Source organism: Brachionichthys hirsutus, chromosome 11, assembly GCF_040956055.1.
Source record: "Brachionichthys hirsutus isolate HB-005 chromosome 11, CSIRO-AGI_Bhir_v1, whole genome shotgun sequence".
NCBI classification, from domain to species: Eukaryota; Metazoa; Chordata; class Actinopteri; order Lophiiformes; family Brachionichthyidae; genus Brachionichthys; species Brachionichthys hirsutus.
In genome coordinates this window covers 9,931,623-9,951,267 of record NC_090907.1, presented here as the reverse complement: position 1 = coordinate 9,951,267, position 19,645 = coordinate 9,931,623, and the positions used below count along the sequence as shown (strand labels likewise).

At 45.6% G+C, this 19,645-nt stretch overlaps 2 protein-coding genes across 2 annotated transcripts; one reads left to right on the top strand and one right to left on the bottom strand.

Moving 5' to 3' along the window:
• Window positions 1-221: 221 nt before the first annotated feature.
• Window positions 222-4,519, bottom strand: napab (N-ethylmaleimide-sensitive factor attachment protein, alpha b). The gene is made up of 11 exons (XM_068745139.1): window positions 4,309-4,519; window positions 3,259-3,338; window positions 3,065-3,181; window positions 2,686-2,732; window positions 2,526-2,603; window positions 2,318-2,373; window positions 2,117-2,201; window positions 1,397-1,501; window positions 1,255-1,323; window positions 896-946; window positions 222-759 (listed from the first exon to the last, which is right to left on the bottom strand). Exons 1-11 carry the CDS (start codon window positions 4,404-4,406, stop codon window positions 658-660), a joined length of 888 nt encoding a protein of 295 aa, XP_068601240.1. The 5' UTR covers window positions 4,407-4,519; the 3' UTR covers window positions 222-657.
• Window positions 4,520-7,504: 2,985 nt separating this feature from the next.
• On the top strand, window positions 7,505-17,633 carry bicra (BRD4 interacting chromatin remodeling complex associated protein). The gene is made up of 15 exons (XM_068745541.1): window positions 7,505-7,545; window positions 7,668-7,713; window positions 8,164-8,229; window positions 8,485-10,545; window positions 10,713-10,901; window positions 12,958-13,506; window positions 13,672-13,846; window positions 13,926-14,023; window positions 14,147-14,281; window positions 14,377-14,426; window positions 14,525-14,673; window positions 14,776-14,870; window positions 14,953-15,058; window positions 15,166-15,724; window positions 15,887-17,633. The coding sequence occupies exons 1-15, from the start codon at window positions 7,505-7,507 to the stop codon at window positions 16,968-16,970; spliced, it is 5,403 nt and encodes a 1,800-aa protein (XP_068601642.1). The 3' UTR covers window positions 16,971-17,633.
• The last annotated feature ends 2,012 nt before the right edge of the window (window positions 17,634-19,645 follow it).

Below are 19,645 nucleotides of genomic sequence, written 5' to 3'. Positions count from 1 at the left end.
CATGTCTCCTTTTTAACCTGACAAATCATTAGAGAATTAGACTGGGGGGGGGGGGAATATATATATATATATATACCCCCCCCCCCTCATAACTGAGAATATTCTCCAAAACCCTGGACTTCTTGTTTTGGAGAATTCTGTGCCCAAGATGAATGTGTTGTTTAAAAGATGCCCTCCTGTGACCTGCAGAACACTGGAAGCACCAAAAACCAACACAGTGCTTTAGTCCATGTGACCATTCTGATCAATGAAGTTTATTTAAAACACATCCTGGAAAATAGATTTTGTAGATGAATGCATTAGTTACCGGTAATTGCCATTCTCTCGTTTGTTTAATAAGAAGAAACAGCAAATGAAAGAGTATTTTGGTATTGCAGCCCATTATTAACGTTCTAACAAATATTGGGCCAAAAACCTCCATTAAACTTTATATATGAAAATAGCGTTCATACCGATCGAGGCCATACTTTTAGGAGCACTGTGACGAGCAGATTCTTTAAAGACAAATTAAAAAAAACTGTAGATTGTAGAAAAGAAACATAATTTGTGAGAGATTAAAAGATAAGACTGCAAATAGAATGGAAGGGAAAGGCTCAAGGCCAAAAAGAAAGATGCAAGTTCGACGTCAGGGGTTTGAGACAGTTCAAAGGAAAGAGGTCAGCGAAGGTCACTCTCGTCGTCCTGTATCGTTTTCTTGATGCGGAGGAGCATCGTGGTGAGCCACTGGTCCAACCGTGTGATGGTGTCGTATTCTTTCACCTGAGAATGGAGTAAATATTGAAGTGAATACGGGTGAGCGGTGGGGGTAACCCCCCCCCCCCCCCCCCGGGCGAGATGCCAGCTCATCACTAAAAGCTTAATACACTTCGTTTTATTATTCTGTTGAAACACTCACCGAGTCGGTATAGGCATCCAGATTCTGTTCTTCATAAGCATCTAGAAGTTTCTGGGCGGATAAAAAGAACAAAACATTATTTACAAAAAAAGATTTGCTTTTAGAAAGGTTGCTCAAAGACAGGAATATTTGCGAAGGAATTTAAAACATTTGTGACAACAATGAGGTGAAAAATAAAAAAAATGAATGGGCTACAAGACGTAGCTCGGCTTCCTATGAAACAAGTTGGAAACGGCTCTAAACGCTGCAGAACTTGCCGCTTTTGTTTTATGATTGCTGGGGGATTTTTTTTTTTGTCTCTATAGCTAAAGGATTTTCAGTGCTCTTGTAGAAGGATTCTGAAACTGAGGGAAGTTTACCTTCAACAGCTTGCATTCCCGAGAATCCGAAAAGGCCGGAAACATATCTTCATACTTCTGCACAGCGAGCTGGGTGATAAGAGGATGACCGTTAGGGCACTGGGCTGCTGCACACGCACACGTCACCGGGGGCGGGGCTTACTTTAGCATTCAGCATGTCTACACAGAAGTGGCAAAGAGCCGCTTTGAAGAAGTGATCCTTGGCGCTGTATTTCAGAAGCGTACTATCCATCGCATAAGTTCCAACCTGAAAACAATAAAGTACAATCATTTTTGTTTTGCTGTTCCCACCTATTAACTCGTTCAGTGCCAGCCATTCTCGGCTCAGCTGTATTCTGAGTGCCCCAGTTTTCGCTCATTTTGCCCAATTCTTCAAGCCCCACAGAATATTTTTTATTACGACTATGCAAACACCGAACCTACCAAACGAAAGATTAAAGTCTCTTCTTTCATCCGACCATTTGTTTTCATTCCAGACTTATTGGCCGTTGAAGAGAGGCAGATTTCAATGTCAGAGTTGGCAGTGAACGTTTGGGTTTAGATAGACGTCAGTGGCATTGAAAGAGTTAATGACATTTAATAAGTCTTATATTTTCCTTTTTTTTTTAAACAGGTGTACACATCTGATTGGAGCAGAAAAGCAAGACTGGGTTGTAGCCGACAGTAACAACCACTGAGATTACAATTTTCTACATGTTGGAGAATGTAATGTTCACAAAAAGATTACTTCATCTTGACGTAAATGTTTTTCCATGTTTATATGACAATATCACTTTCGTCCAAGCATGAGAATTCTTTCTCACCATGCGTGAGGAAAATATTAACATGTTGAGACAAAGGCTGCTGTCGAGTGTCACCACACCTGCTCGTATATCTCAATGGCTTTGGGATACTTCTCCAGTTGAGCTGCGTAGGTCGCGACTTTCAGGAGACACTTGTTTGCTGAACTGAAAAACAAAATCAAGGTATTTCACAATCCACACACACTCACAGAAATCACATTTCTCTTTAATTAATTAGAAACGAATAAAAACAAGCCACATTTCACATTTAAAATAATCACCTGATGGATTCTTCACCCTTATAATAATCTCCTGCCTGTTCATAATGAGCAATGGCCTGAAACGGAATAATTAATGGAAAAAATTAACAAAAATGTTCCATTCCGAGGATTAAGAATAGATTATGTGACTTGTTAAATCACTGGATGCTGTTGCTTCAGGAGCAATTATGAAGCGCGACCTTTCTGAAACACAAGCATTGCGTCTGACCTTGTCAATGTCCACGAGTTCTGTCTCATAGATCTCAGCGATGCTGATGTGGTGCTTGGCTGCGATGGTGAAGCGCCCCTACAACCGAAACCGAAAACAGAAAATCAGGTGCTACAACATAAGAAGGCTTCTTAGGAGCGCTGGGTTTTCATAGACTCACCATATCGGTGTATATCTCAATAGCTTGGTTTAGGCAGTTTATGGCCTCTGTTGAGACAACAGTATTTTTTAAGATCACTGAAATTATTTCAAATACTTATAACCAAAAAGGACCGCAAGAGGGTAATCCTAAAATACAGAAACTTTGAGGGGGTTGGGGTCATTTAAACTTTTCTCCTGTGCATAATATCAGTCCACGTTCCCTTTTGTTAATTTCTCTTTGGGGAATTTCTCTGCTACATGTGTCTATGTTTTGTATTTGTCCATATTCAAATAAACCAGAAATTGAAATTAAAAATTGAAATGAATATTAGTCATACTTGTCTTTTGGAAACCCTTAATGACATTGATGATGATGATGATGATGATCATTGCCTTACCTTGTGGGTCTGCTTTTTTGAAGGCATTGCCGGCGTCTATTAGGTTGGTTGCGGCGTCATGTTTGCTCTGCATCTTAAGGTGAAGCCCAGCAGCTTGACAGAATGCATTTCCCGCAGCTGGAAAAGGAACGTTTCATGTTAGAAAGATCGAAGTCAGTATTGTTGTCAAGTCATCTTGAAGCAAATATTCTCACCACACCAATTCTTGGCCATTTTGTACATGTTGGCTGCCCTCACATACATGTCACAGGCCTCTTCCATCTTGGAGGAACCCCTGCGTACCAGGACCCATGTTTAGTTAAACAGGATTACTAGAAGATATTGTGCAATAATACTTTTCAGTTAATAACTAAATACTGACAACTTAAAGATATTTTAAGTACCGGTATGTAGGATAACTGAGAGGCATTAGATATGGCTAAAAAATATTTAAAAATGTGTCTCGTGAAACACAATGGTACCAGACTGGGCTGGAGAACCATGGGACATCACTGCTACGCTTCATTTGAGTCAATAAATGAGTTATTCAAGTTACTGTTTTACTTACATGTATGCAGAAGTTTGTCTGACGTAACGCAAAAGAGAGAAGCACATTTTATTACATCAATCATCTAACCGTAACACATTACAGTGCTGATGTCATGGTAACGACATTGTCCCAAAATCCTGTTCTCAAGCTTTATACTTGTATTATGAACTCATATTTAAAGGTTTTTAATACAATAGCTTCTTTAATATTAGGCCATGGAAGGAACACGGTTCAGATATTTATGTGTGACGTTTGTGGATGTAATTTTATCTTAGCTACTGTCTCTAATGAATCCGATTCACTTCACAAATGTAAACAGGCGCGACGGACATTGTACTTGAGCGGCCTTGCGTACTCCCCCCCAGTAGATGGCGCTACAGCAGCGTCACGACTGCTAACAGTGACCGCACGTAAAACGCAAATCCCTTGAAAAAGGCATTCCACTCATCTTTGGTTCCACCTTCAGTAACCCTCATTAAACAGCTTCGACCTGTTACCTCGTCTCGTTTTAGTACGTGCACAGCTCTAGCCTAAACACGATCAAATGTATGTTCATTATACTACAGCGATAACCAAGATGGTCGCGTTGAGCCCGTTGTTAAATGCAAACAACCGCATATTGAGATTTATTTCCCGTCCTTTCCGGAGGTGGTTTAAACAGCCGGCTTCTGTTCAGATGGCCTTTAGCTAAACCGAAGCTGACTCACACACTCACCCAAACATTGATCCGAAAAACGACTGCGATGACTTCAACTTCTTCTCTGCGTCGGCCATTAAAGCCAACGCTTCTTTTTCCTTCGCACTGTTGTCCATTTTGTATCACTAATCTGAGGTTGGAGAAGAAAGAGGAATTGCGCAAGTCAACAAACTTGCTAGCCAACGTTAGCAGCAGCAGGGTAGCTTCGCCGAGGCTCTTCTGGTCGCATCACCTCGGTCACGTGACACGGCAGCCGTCGCTGATTGGCTCGTTTGCGAATGACAGCTCGTTCTATGTCCACCGGTTTTACAAAGAACAATTGATGTTTAGTATTTTTTTTTTATGGAGGACGTGATACTCAGGATAAATGCTAGAAAAAAAAGGAATTGTGTGCAAAGACGCGCTTCAACTGTTACTAGCATAAAAATAAAATAAATGCAGAGAATAAAGTTAAATTAAAATTAAATTAAAACGTATCATTTACCTTTTCTTCCTCAGATGTATCCAGTCAAAAGACATTGGGAAAATTTTAATTAGATATAAAGTATTCTTGTAATCTCTGAGGACAGAAAAAAATACATGGAAGTAAATATCAAGAGAAAATAAATGTATCTTTTATATGTTTTGTAATTCATCAGCATCACATACAAGTGGCCTAACATTACTGACAACACATTAGTGCATTTTAGGATAAATTAATCATTTATATAGAGATTTGTCAGTTTTATCAGTCATATCCTGTACTTGGCCAATCTGATTTTATAAAGCATGGCACAAATACTGCATGGGAATGAACTTGGCCTACACAATTGTAAAGCCTGCAGTAGTGCAGAGGAGCAACTTATTGTTTTAGTTATGATGCCATTTATTTTAATGACAATATGGAACATGTTTGTTTATCTAAAATGTCACTCGGATATATAGCTATCTATTTGCCCGAACATGGCTACATTCACACAATGGATACTTTACCCAATTCTGTTTTGGGGGTTTTCTCAAATGTAATTCACATTCATCATTTTAAGAAATGTATGAATTGTATGAAATGAAAATGACTTTTATAAGCCAGTTCTTTGTCCAAATAATAAATAATGATGCAGGCGTTTATTTCTTGCATTGTTTCATACAGTGGTACTAGTCTAGTGATGGTCATTAAGTTGCAAACGACAATAAATACTTACAGAGTTTTAAACATTTTTTTTATTTGACTACATGTTTGTCTTTAAAAACAAAAAGTACTTAACCAACTTCAGCGATAAAAAATACTAAAACCTATAGGCATTTGTTCAAACACATCGTGCAAGAAGAAGTTCGGTTGAAACTCGGGAAAGTATGTGTTGACGAACGACAGATTTCAATCAGGCAAAACGGAAGTCTCCTGCTTCCTGTCTGTAATTGGGTCCTGTACAGCAGCCCGTGCGAGGCTGTCCTGGAGACCCCGCGCTGCCTGCACCTCTATCGTTTCGGGTGAGTTTGTACAATGTAGTAATTTCTCTATTAATCCGCGTAACTGTAACAAAGCTGCAATATTAACATGCTCCAGGTAATCCGCGAACTGCGCAGCAGCGAGACCCGAGCGTCACGCCGCTGCGCGACCCGGCAAACGTTGTTATTTTCTACCGAATTCCTCAGAATGCCCTCCTGATCCAAGAGTATTCCAGCATTAACTCTTATTTTTCTTGCACGGAGAGACAGATAGCTCACTGCGCAATAGCGTTCACACGTCTAAGCGAACATTGCCACCATGTCTCGGTTGAATCGAGACGTCGCTATACGATCTTAGTGGTCGAACTGTGCCCGTCAGTGGTTTGTTTTGAATGTCAAAGGCTCAGGCTAGCTGTGCGTCTTGTTGATAGCTGGTTGGCTAAGCAGGTTAGCTAGCTAAGCTAACGAAATGAAAGCCAGATGCATCAAAAGGCTGGAAACAGAAGATAAATTATGACCTAAAACAAAACAAATTATTACATTGGAGTCTAAATTAAGTCGCCAAGCTGTAAAATGTTGTCTGAATTAACGAATCGACTAAATATGCATGTAAAACCTTTTGAAAACACCAGTTAGCAGGTAGCATTGCGCTAGCTCTGCCTCATTCATATCCTGTCTATTGGCTCCACTCTGACCCATTAATGGCTACGATCTGCTGCGATAGGTTCCCTGCACAACTGCTGTTAAATGTCTGCGTGGACATTTTAGTGACAATGTCTTCAGTGTTACAAGTTGATATTGAAACCTGTGGTGAATTCAGCGACACCCTGCACTGGGCTTATTTCCAGGCTCCGTGAAAACCGCGCGTTTTCAATTAGCTGTGTATTTCCCTCCGATGCTTCTCTGTGCGTAAACGGCGTTACCGTGGTTACCTCTGTTGATGGGGTTTTTAACAGCCGCACTTTTTTCTGATCTTGAACGATATGAAGCCATGCCAATTGGCAACGAATGTGACGTCGTGCGCAAAGATAGGAACGTTTCCCTGTTTTGAGAAGCTGTTCATTATAATTGTAAATGTAGTATATTGGAGAACGGCAACAAAAACATTGTCCCTGTGGGCAAGTGTCATTTCCAGAAGAGTAACAGCTGGAAGGCTGACAGCCATGGCTGATGTGTTGTTTATCTTTTGATCCCAATTGGAACTTGGAAAAAAAAAGAAAAACAATTAGGGTAGACTTTTTTTTATCATTGATTTCTTACTTGAAAAAAATCAGAATAGAAAATAAATGACGGCTATCCACATTTAGTCTGTGGGTGACAAGTAATAGGTGAAGTATTATATGAATGAAAGAAGAAAAACGCATCCAGGTTTTGTGCTGCATGAAACCAGTCATATATTGGATACTATCTATTTAGTTCTTTTCAATATTTCTTCATCTTCTCTTGTGTATTGACTAGAAAGTGAGCATTTTGGAGTTACGCATCAATGCTGATGCTGAAATAATGTTATTTCCTCAAAGTACAATCCATGCTGAAAGAGGGCAAAATAACATTTTTTGGAGAATAAAACACTTGTTTACATTTTTGAACCTAAAACTGTATCATTTATGGCCAGTTGAGTATTAGGAAGGATAATATTAGTCGCTGCCAGGTGCAATACTTTTTCTATTACATCCTGACATCATCTGGACTTTACTTACTTTTACTCCTTGACATTTAATATTTATATTTTCTTGTGCGTATGCATTGATGAGTATATGGATTCTTCTTTGTGTTTTCATTAGTTGTCATGGATGATGAAGACGGCAGGTGCCTTCTAGATGTAATTTGGTAGGTTATTGCTGACACAGTGGATGCTTTTTATTTAACACGCAGTTGTGTCTTTTGTGTGGCGCTGCTGTTGTGTTGTTGACATGAAGAAAGAAACAAGCAAATGTCGTTTTCTCCTGCAGTGACCCAGAAGCTCTCAATGACTTCCTTCATGGATCTGAGACCCATGTAAGTGCAATAGAAACAAAGTGGGAGCAAATGTATATGCCAGGCTGTCAATAATGGCATTGTACCGGTAATAGATGCGATGAGAGGCTTGATGTGCTAAACCTACTTATTTTACGTTAATGCGCTCTGAAACTGTCATCCCTCGATGCTTTTATGCTTTTCTTTTTTCACGGTTTCCTATGCTTGCTTTTCTTTTCTTTTATGCAAATTTACAAACTTTAAATTATAACACTAACTCTTCCTGCCTGTCTGTTATTTCTATAAGTTGCCCCTCTGTCACTAGTTTTCCCTCATCCTTTACAATGTTGGTTCCCTGGACTGTGTTCTATCCTGTCCTTGCCGCCTCCTCTGTTTGATGGTCCATATATTTCTCTGTCCTGGTGGTATTTACCTGCTGGTGTGGGCGCCTTTGGTTTCTTTCTGTACTATTCTGGTTGGGTGTGCCTATAGTTGGACACCGACGACCTTTTGGATGGTTCGAGTGACCCCTCCAGCTCGTTCTTCTCTACCACTGGAGTGAGTAAACCTCCCCCCCCCCCCCCCCCCCCCCCCATCCTCTTCTGTTTTTTCCTGTCTATGTAGCATGAATCTCCAAATGTCGTCTTTCCACTAACATATCGATACTCTACCAAGTTTGATTTTGCCTTGATGTCTTTGTGGGGTTGCTATGTTTGGTTTTCTGCGTTAGCTTAGTTTAGGTAGCCATCATCACATTGGGTCGTCAAGATCCATCCGTCACCTGATTTCACTGCTTTCGTCTTTCCATATAAGGGCCATGTTCCAGAGGTCCAGCCTACTGTCCAGCCCTTGGCCAATGAGCCAACAGGGCTCCCTAGAGTCAGTGTTGACCTGGACTTCCTGGAGGATGAAGACATTTTGGGGGGATCTCCGGGTGGCGACGGTGGTAGCAATGGCGTTGGGACAAATCACGAGCCATGTGACATCCTGCAACAGAGCCTGGCTGAAGCCAACATCACAGAGCAAAGTCTCCAAGAGGCCGAGGCTGAGCTGGACCTGGGCGCCTTCGGGATTCCAGGACTTGCGCAGGTGGTTCAGACACTTCCTGACGCCAGTCTCTCTGGGGCTGCAGGCACTGCAGTTGGTGTAGGCATAGGAGTTGGCGTTGGGGGAGCCGCAGCAATTTTCCCAGGAGCTGCTCCACATCCCACCAATACGCCCCCCAATGCCACAGCCGATATGCTTGGGTCAGTGCTTGCTCAGCAGGGCCTTCAGCTCCAGCCACAGGTCATGAACAAGGCCATTAGTGTTCAGCCTTTCCTGCAGCCCGTGGGCCTGGGAAATGTAACGCTTCAACCCATTTCAGGTCTTCAAGCCCTTCCGAACGGAAGTCAGGCTGGACATTTGGGTATTGGACAGATTCAAGTTGTGGGCCAGCCTACGGTCATGACGATCAATCAGTCCGGACAGCCAATCCTAGCCAAAGCCATGGGTGGGTACCAGCTGCACCAGTCTGGGCCGGAGGTAACGGGTTCTCAGTCGGGGCTCGGGGGCTCAGGGGGTGGACTTCTGATCCAAAGTAACAAAGCGCCAGCTTTAAACGGACCAGCTGTTTGTGTCAGCAGCACAAATAGCAGCAGTGGCGGTATAATGAGTGCGCCTGCTGGGCTTTTGGGGTTTGGCAGTACCCCTCTGAGTTCAGGAATTGGACCCCAGACACAAACTCAAGGCCAAATCATGCAGAACGTGATCATCCAGCGCACGCCAACACCCATTCAGCCTAAACCTCCACAAGGAGGTGCCATCCATCCCAAGCTCTTCAAACAGCAACAGCCACAGTCAGCAACCCAGCCCCTACAAAATGATGCCCACAAGGCTCTAGGGCTGCAGCAACTTCCTGTTTCTAATGCTCAGAATGTAGCCTATTTAACAGGGAAAGCAGGCGCTAACGTTGTTTTAAGTACTCAAGCTACAGCGCAAGGCGCTCAGTTCCAACAAGCCCTATTCAAGCAACAAGCAGCGCAACCATCTGGCAAGCCCCTTAGTGTCCACTTGTTAAACCAACCAGGCAGCATTGTTATTCCCTCCCCAGCAGTTCTGCAAGGCCAGAACCACCAATTTCTTCTGCCACAGCTACAAGCAGGGGGACAGATCCTCACCCAGCACCCGGGGGGGCACATCATAACTAGTCAGGGTCCTGGTGGGCAGCTCATTGCAAACCAGATTTTAACTGCAAACCAGAACATCAATTTGAGTCAGGTCCTTGCTTCACAGGGCCATCCGGGGGCAGCCCACATCCTCTCTGGGCCCATCCAACTCCAGCCTGGCCAAATGGGCACGCCGACCCTCTTTCAAATGCCTGTTTCATTGGCTCAGAGTCAAATCCAAACACAAACCCACACTGCATCCGGACACACACAGACTGTCATACAGGGGATGCCAATCCAGAACTCCCTTACTATGCTTAGTCAGGTGGAGGGGCTAAGCCCTGCAGTCAGCCTTCAGCCGGCCCTACAGTCCCAGCCAGGTGGCGTCCCCAGCAGCAGCAGCAGCAGCACCGGAGCAGCAACCATGGCTCAGGGCCAGCCTGGGGACTGTGTTACTGTGCTGGGCAGCGCCACAGACCAGGCTGCTCACCCCACCCAGCAGCATATACAGCAATCCTCTATCCTCGCAATGCAGCCGGCGTCCGTGTCCATGGCCACCACGGTACCCTCGTCTTCTCCGTCCATGTCCGTGCCCACGTCTTGTTCCGTCACAGCGGTGGGGCTGGTCCCCTCACAGGCCCAGCACAGCCCGGGACGGCTGCTCTTTACCAACCAGAGCTCGAGTATGATCCTGAGCCAGGAGTCTCTGCAGATGTTCCTGCAGCAGGTCAGTGGTCCGTCGCTTCGTTGTGTGCGGCTAATATTGTCTGTTTGAAAATGAATAACATGCATGCTGTAACATCTCTGTCTGACCTCTTTTGGTTTTACTATTTTATCCCCTTCCTTCTCACCTCCCTCATCCTGACATTGCTAATGTACCGGTGCTCCGATCAGGAGCAGCGCCTCCAAACGGAGAACGAGTCAACCCCCTCTGTGGGCGTACCAGCGTCTGTAATCGTCAGCGGCAACAGCATCGCTGCTCCGGCCCCTGCTGTCAATGACAGCCAGGTTACTGAGTCCTGGGCGTGTCAGAGCCACAGCCCTCCCCCTGGCCCCTCCCACATGACAGCAGTGGCAAAGCAGGTAGAAATGCCGCTTTATGTCAAGCCCCACCCACTTGCTGCTGCTGCCGCCACAACATTAGGATATCAGGCCTTTCCCCGTCCGTTCTTTTCATCCTCCTTGCTTGCATGCCTCTCACAGTTGCTCTGCAATTCCTAACCTCGAAATGTGCTCATTTGCTTGCAACACCTGTGTGTTTGTGCAGTGCATTATTACATGTAACACCTGTGTGTTTGTGCAGTGCGTTATGACATGTAACACCTGTGTGTTTGTGCATTGCGTTATTACATGTAACACCTGTGTGATTGTGCATTGCGTTATTACATGTAACACCTTTGTGTTTGTGCATTGTGTTATTACATGTAACACCTGTGTGTTTGTGCATTGCGTTATTACATGTAACACCTGTGTGTTTGTGCATTGCGTTATTACATGTAACACCTGTGTGATTGTGCATTGCGTTATTACATGTAACACCTTTGTGTTTGTGCATTGCGTTATTACATGTAACACCTGTGTGTTTGTGCATTGCGTTATTACATGTAACACCTGTGTGTTTGTGCATTGCGTTATTACATGTAACACCTGTGTGTTTGTGCATTGCGTTATTACATGTAACACCTGTGTGTTTGTGCATTGCGTTATTACACGTAACACCTGTGTGTTTGTGCATTGCGTTATTACATGTAACACCTGTGTGTTTGTGCAGTGCGTTATTACATGTAACACCTGTGTGTTTGTGCATTGCGTTATTACATGTAACACCTGTGTGTTTGTGCATTGCGTTATTACACGTAACACCTGTGTGTTTGTGCATTGCTTTATTACACGTAACACCTTTGTGTTTGTGCATTGCTTTATTACATGTAACACCTGTGTGTTTGTGCATTGCTTTATTACATGTAACACCTGTGTGTTTGTGCATTGCGTTATTACATGTAACACCTGTGTGTTTGTGCATTGCGTTATTACATGTAACACCTGTGTGTTTGTGCATTGCGTTATTACATGTAACACCTGTGTGTTTGTGCATTGCGTTATTACATGTAACACCTGTGTGTTTGTGCATTGCGTTATTACATGTAACACCTGTGTGTTTGTGCATTGCGTTATTACGTGTAACAGAATGATCATTCCAGCTTTTCTTATGTTTTACGCTATCATTTGATATTTTGCATTTAGCCATACACACGTCTTTAGAACACAAAAGTGTCAATTAACTCGTACAAAGTTTTTTGCATGACAATTTTATTTAATTGCTTTATGAATTTGGTGTTTTTCATTCTATTCATATTTTAATCTGCTATTTTGTCACAGAACAAACCACACCTTCATGCTTAATATGGGATACACCAAAGTGCAACTTGTTCACATCTTTGCTAACACGAATCAAATCCAACTCTGCTGCATTACTGAGCACTAACACTAACGGACCAATCAAGTGTCCCCAACACTTTGGAACCCCCTCCTTTGACCAATGCCACGGCCCATGGTTATATTGTCCAATGACGCCAGTCCTGGAAGTCTTCAGGTCACCCTCCTCCTCCTCCTCCTCGCCACCACAGGCCCGCAGATCTTGACTTCTTGCTTTCGTGAAGCGTTTTCCTTTTTTCGCGTTCTGAATGATCATCGCTCCCTTTTGTGTCGAATCTTCTGCTCCCCAAAAAAATCATTGTGTCCTAAATACTTTGCCTTCAGCAGCCAGTAGAGGTTCAGCGCTGAATACTTTTGCTTTTGTATTGTTTGGTGTTGTATTACCCACGTTTGTGAATGTCCTTATTCGGGTTGGGCGATAATTACGTCGTCCTTTTACTGTATTATTGTATAGTTTATTAGCGATTAAAAAAAGAAAAGCACAGATTGAATAAACGGAATTTGTGCTACCCATGTAATATATCTAGTATATTATCGCCCAGCCCTATTTGGTGTGTGCCAGGTCTTTGAACTTGCCCTGTGTATCGTGTGGTTATAGATCAGTGTGTGTGCTTTTGTGCTTCACGTCCTGATTTTAGTTAAACATTGTTTCCATTCTTGAATTAAATGTACCAATGAATATAATGTGATTCCACTTCCTCAGGTGCCTTCCAGTGCTCATAAACAACCCCTGAAGATCCAGGGCACGTCCCCTTCGCCGGTGTCGACCGCTCTCACCGCAGACAGCCCCCAGCCCTCCCAGTCCCCTCTCACTCTGAGCCAGCAGATCCAGTCGCCGCACGCTCCCTCCCAGACGCCCTCCCGCTCGTGCACCCCTTCATCACATCCGCAGCTCTTTATTGTCCACAACCAGATAGCGGAGCCCCCCCAGCCAGCTTCACAAAACGCACACGTTCAGGTTCAGCTTCAGCCGCAGCCACGGCCGGCCTCCCAGCCCGCCCCTTATCAACAAGATATGCCTCCTCTGTCGCAGTCGCCCAAGCCTCCGGCTGCTCTCCCTGCACAGCACCAGTTTGCTGCCCCCCCTCTGAGCACTTCTGCTCCTGCCGTCATCAAATCCCAGGTTCCCATTCAGGGCTTGACAGCAGAACAGCAACACCATTTGCAGTTTTTTGGAGCGCAAATTCAGACTCTGTCCGGCATCGCCCAGCACTCGCCTCAGCAGAAGCAGTTGCTGGACAAGCTGCACCAGGTATCATCCCAGTTCATGCTAACATTCTCTGCGTGGAAATGCCTGTTGAAGTTATCGCACCATTTATTTACGTGGTACAAACCTTGTCCTAAATATGTCGTATCCAGCTGGTGAAGGATTTTTTTCTTTTTTATTTCAATGAATTCTCCGCCTATGCATTTTCAGGTCCAGCAGAACATCCTGCTGCAGGCCAAGCTTCCTGTTCAGCCTCAAGTGACCAGTCAGTTCGGCTCCCAGCAAGATGTGCCTGTTGACAAAGTGGTGATTTCATCATCGGTTGGCAGCGGCGCGCCTGCTGTGCTGCAGCCGACGTCAGTGCTGGTCAAAACTCCTGCCTCAGGTTAGACGCGGTTAAATAGTGACGATTCGTGCCTTTCGTATCGTTTCCCTTTCTAATGATTCATTCCTTCTTGTTTTAGCATCAAGTGACTTACAGGTATTCTCAGGAGCCCAAGGGCCAGCCGGAGCGATGGTGAATCAGACGGTCACGCCTGCAAGCCTTACCCAGCCTGCACAGGTGGGTAACTTGGGCTTGGAGTAATTCTTCCACGGACATGCAAATTATGTAAATGTTTTCTGAAGGTGTTCCTTTCACTTGTTTTTTTGGTGTCTTATATTTTGTGTGTGTATTTCCCCCCAGGTTCAACCAAAGCCAGGAGTGATCAGCTCAGTTGGAGGGATGACTCTGGGGAACGGTGCGGTGCAGATGCAGGTGTTGGGATCGGGTCTGACTCAAATGCCTGCTCCACAGCCTCAGGCTCCCGTACAAACTCAGGTACGGGAGCATCACCGCGTATTAGTGGGGCCCCGAGAACTCTCTCTAAATACTCAAGATTCAGTCTCAAGGTTATTTGTTTGTTCACATTACAGACAGCAGCAATGAAGGTGCCTTTCAGTGCAGAGCCCAGCAAAGAAGCCAGGTCTCTATTTCACGCTTTTAAATGGGTTCATTTCACTGTCATTCATGAATTCACGAATATTTAATTTAAACATATAAATGTATTCACCCACGCCGCAGCACGCTCGAACAGCTAAGGAGACAGCAGGGTTCCGTGCTTCACCCAAACTACGGTGCTCCTTTCCATTCTTTTGAGGACACGTTGCACAGACTGCTGCCTTACCACCTCTACCAGGGAACGGCCAACTCGTCTCAGGACTATCAAAGAGGTGCCGAGCGCCGTAACCTGCCGGGCCTAGGCGAGCATCCACTTTATTACGTTTTCACACTCGTGAAATCGATCATGATGTCCTGGTTTTCTCGTTACGCAGTGGATGATGAGTTTGAGAGGGTGTCCTGCCAACTGCTTCAACAGACCCAGGCGATGCTGGATAAATATCGCTACCTGCTGTTTGCCGAGTCAAAAGTAAGTTTATATGCCTTCGTGTTGTCCTCGTTGCTTTGAACTGATATTAAACTGATGGATGTTTTTGACGTTTGAACCCGAGCAGAGACTTGGCCCCTCAGCGGAGATGGTGATGATCGACCGGATGTTCATCCAGGAGGAGAAGATTGCTTTGAGTCAGGACAAGATTTTGGCCAAGGAGAGACCAGGTACCTCGACACTCACTCACTCACTGGCAGGACGATTGTTCTGTGCTTGTCTTAAAAGAAAGCGGGGTGGATGCTAACCATAAATCATTCTGTTTGTTTTGTTACAGAAGAGTTTGTGGCGAACGCACGCATGTTGGAGAGCATCGTTTCATCCCAGCAGAGGTCCTCCGCTGAGCCCAGATCAGTCAGGGAAGATGTTCCTGCTCCAGTTCCCACTGCTCCTCCCTCGGCACCTCCTCCCAGCATCTCTCCAAAGCCTCCTCCTAGGTCCACCCCAGCCGCAGCCCCTTTCCCCCCTACCAAACTAGTAATCAAGCAGGGTGGGAGTGGAGCTTCCGTCTCGTGGTCCAGCAGTTGTCCGCCTCCCCCAGCCCCAGTGAGCCGGCTGGTAGCCGAGCCCACGAGTCACAGAGCCCCCCTCAGTCGTGCCCCCTTCAAATCTCAAGCTGTCGACGACGATGATGAGGACACGCTCCCACAGAGGACCAGTAAGCCACCGATCAAAACCTACGAGGCTCGCAGAAGAATTGGATTGAAGCTGAAGATCAAGCAGGATCAAACTGGGTTCAGCAAGGTTGTTCACAACACCGCCTTAGATCCGGTGCACACGCCTCCACCTCAGCAGGGCGGCCAGACCCAATCCCAGTCCCAATCCCAGTCCCAGTCCCAATCCCAGTCCCAGTCCCAATCCCAGTCCCAATCCCAGTCCCAATCCCAGTCCCAATCCCAATCCCAGTCCCAATCCCAGACCCAGTCCCAGTCCCAGTCCCAATCCCAGACCCAATCCCAGACCCAATCCCAGTCCCAATCCCAGTCCCAATCCCAGCTCCAAGCTGCTGCACCTCATCCACAGTCCCACTTTTCATCAACTTCTGATACGGTCATCAGAACTCAGTCACCCGTATGCACTTCTTCTTCTGCCTCATCGGTTACCATAGCAACGGCTCAGTGTAAGCCCGCATTAAGGGCTACTGTTCCCTCCGGTGCAGCGCCGGCGTCCTCTACCTCGTCTTCTCGCTCATTTCCCACCTCTTCGTCCACCCAAATGAACGGGACGTTGGATCACCAGGACAAGGGGGGTGGCAAACACAACGCTGCCTCCACCGCCCCCCCCTCACAGACGACGTGTCGTCTCCCGCTTCGAAAGACCTACAGGGTAAACATTAGTCCCCGGGTCAGACCTGGCGTCCCAGGGGGAGGGGACGAGAGTTTGCCCCACAGGCACGAGGCCCCGTCGCCTCCATCGGAGCGGACCGTGATCGCCAGTGTGAAGCTGGAGAAGCGAGGCAGGGAGGCGCTGCACGCGGAGGCGAGCCACGAGATGGGCCGTTTAGGGAGCGCCATGCAGGGGCTGGAGGAAATGGACGAGGTGTTCAGCCGCGGGGTTAAAGCCACGCAGCACCACCAGCTCCTGGACAGGGGCGGGGCAAAAGACAGAGGAGACGAGCACACAGATCAAGAGACGGATGTAAGTAGATACAAGCGGCCGAGTGGGAAGAACCGACACAGAGCAGGCGGGACATTCAGAATGGACCAGCATGCCCCTGGGCCTCCCTCTCCAAAGGCGTCTTTCACGAGAGACTCTTTACTTCCTGCCAAACGCTGCAAGTCCGATTCCCCCGACATGGATAACGCCAGCTTCTCCAGCGGCAGCCCTCCAGACGACAAGCTGAACGAACACCTCCAGTGCGCCATAGACAGCATCCTGAACCTGCAGGAGCCCTCGAGCCGCAGCCACCACATCAAGGGGGGCAACGGCAGGTCCCACCAACACCAAAGCCAGCGCCCGGGGGGCTCCGCGGCCCCGTCACACAGACCTTCGGTCCCACCCTCGTCCTCTGGTTCCTCGCACCCTCAGGTTGGTGGCCGTGGCCACAATGGCAGCCTGTTGCCCCAGACTCAAGGTAGATAACAGCCCCAGGCCGGACTATGAGCGTGCTGTGAACGCGGTGTCACTGTACGACTCTGCCACGCTGTGCTGGCTTTGTTTGTCCGTTTGAATTGTCCAGACATTTCCTTCTCATTTGCAGCTTCAGCATGTTGGTCAGTTGTCTTTGACGATTGCAGACGTGAAGATGTGTGTCGGTTTAACTACATGAAGGCTGTTCTGTTGTCCCTTTCTCTTTAATCTTCTCTTTGCTTGGCGTGACTCTCTCTCTCTCTCGCTCGCTCGCTCGCTCTATTCACAGCGGTTCATCTCTTGGTTTTCACAAATGAGCATCGGGCAGCTTTTTTATTTAACTTGGTGACTTGTCGCTTCGTACGGTTAAACCATCGCAGTGCCGTGCGGCTCTTCCTTTGCCGCTCACGTTTGATCAAAGCCTGCCGAATAAAGTCACGCGTTCCATCCTTTATCAGGAATGTTTTCAGACAGCAAGTAAAGGCTCCGTTACGCTGCTCATGAGACGCATGCACCTTTTCTACAGACCTCAATTTAGCCTGGATTTTATAATTGGAAAGTTTTTTTTAAAAAAAAGGTCAAATTCATTTTCCCTTTGACTGTTCTTCGGTACTGTCAAGATGTCATTGAAATGTTATTGGACTTGCTCTGCTTCTAATGTCAGCTGGCGTTTTTTGGTGGGGGGGGGGGGGGGGGGGTTCTTGTTTTCGACCACACCTTCGCACACGCCTGCCTCCCTCTTGTTTATGATGTCAGGTTATGCCAACCTTATGCATTTCAGCCAGCAGGGGGCGGTCTGGAGTTCACCGTATCTTTGCCTCCTATGAGCATGTTTTTCTCTCATTTAGTCTGGTGGACAATTCAAAAAAAAACAAACACAGCACAAGCGATGAAATGAAATGAGGAAAAAAGGAACACTAATAATGTACAAAATACCCGTAAGAGAATTTGAAGTATAGTATTACAGATTAATTTTGTAATGTATTTATTGTGTATAATGACTTTTTAAAAAGAAATGTACATTTAGTAAAACTGTAAATTAAACCTTGCTTTTATGAAATGTTGCACGACCCCCCCCGAGTTGTTTGTCAAACTGTTGAAGCCGTGATTCCTCATCTTCTTTGTGGTTACATTCCATTGGATGACTAACAATGACCGGAGGGTACAGCAGTATAGTTAGGAGGTGATGGTGGCAGGGGGGGGGGGGTGTTCCTTTTTTAGTTAGCCAGCAGGTGGTGCAAGGAAATGGAAAAGGAGAGTCGTTCTGTGTGTTTTTCCTGAAGGTTCACAGAGTTTAGGCTGATGAGGGGATAATGCCATCTGTAAGCTCTGATCAAAGGAAGGGGTTAAATGCCACAGCTGTAAGGGTGCAGCATTAGCTCACGTTAAAACATGCATGTGGATACAGTGCTGTTACTTTAGGAAAGAAAGAAAAAGAAAGTCCCCACCCAAATGATTTATTCACAATCCCCCTTTGTTTGGTCCACCCCCTCCGACCACAACGCGGAGCATCCCTGTGCGTTGCGCTGGGAGAAGAAAGGAACGGGTGAGGACGTTTCACCTTGATGTGGTGAGCCTGCTTTTCTTCGTGCTCTCTTTATGCTCTTTCTGCAGGTCGAGTAGAAACCCTTGCCAGATCTAGAGCTCATCTGAAATGCATTAAACTCTGGGGAAGAGTAATCCTGTGTAATCTAGCTGCACTGCTGTGTTACTCTCAGGCTTCCTATTCGCTGTCGGAGGTACACCCATGCATGTAGCAGCAGCTCCTCCAAGAGACTGGCTGGGTTTTTTTTGTCTCCTCAACTCAAAATATTTTCCAAGCTCCGGAGGGCAAGACTGGAAAGAGGGAGAGGGGGTTTGAAGAAATCTGAGCTTTCGCCGTAAAACCTTGGTAAATACTCCTTTTAAATGACTTTACTTGTCGACTTTTATTGTGACTTTCACACAAAACTATATGATTAGATTGTTTACAGCAGAGGAAACGAGTGTTTGTTAACTCGATGGGCATTAAGAAAAAAAAGCTAACTTTGAGACATTCAAGTCTTTTTTTTAAGCCATTTTTGTGTCTGTTTCTTCTGAAGTCATGACTCCCCCCCCCCCGACACCCTTTTTCCTTTGCATGTTGCTTTTCACGGTCTAAATACAAAACTGGTACAAAAACCCAAAAGGCATTTTCACAATCTGTAAACTTTCTTTTGTAAAGCACCTTTTACTTGTGCAACTTGGGTGTCACTTTAATTCTTTTTTTTTTTTTATGGTAAAAACAGTTTATTGTCTCTCTAGAAGATCTCCGGAGTTCGCCGTTACTTCGACATTTATTTATTTCCACACGGGTCTTGTGACTTGCCGGGACTGAGTCTAACTTATCCTTGCTGGAACGAGATTCACAAAAAGATCTTTGTACACTTGTAAGAAGAGCAAAAAAAAAAAAAAAAAAAGTCCATTTGATCCCTTTTTTTTTTTGCTTTTCTTGATTTACCTCGAGCTGGACAACTGAGAATCTACACAGATCTACAGTGGGTAGAAGGAACATCTAATTAATTTGAATGAACAGAAATGAGCTGTGCTTGTGCAAATGCTTGAAGCAGGGTTGGGTTTGCAAGTTTTCCAGCACTAAGTTTTTCCAGGCATGTACTGACAGAACTTGGCAGACTCACTCCTGGTGGGCTCAACCTTGCTCCATATTT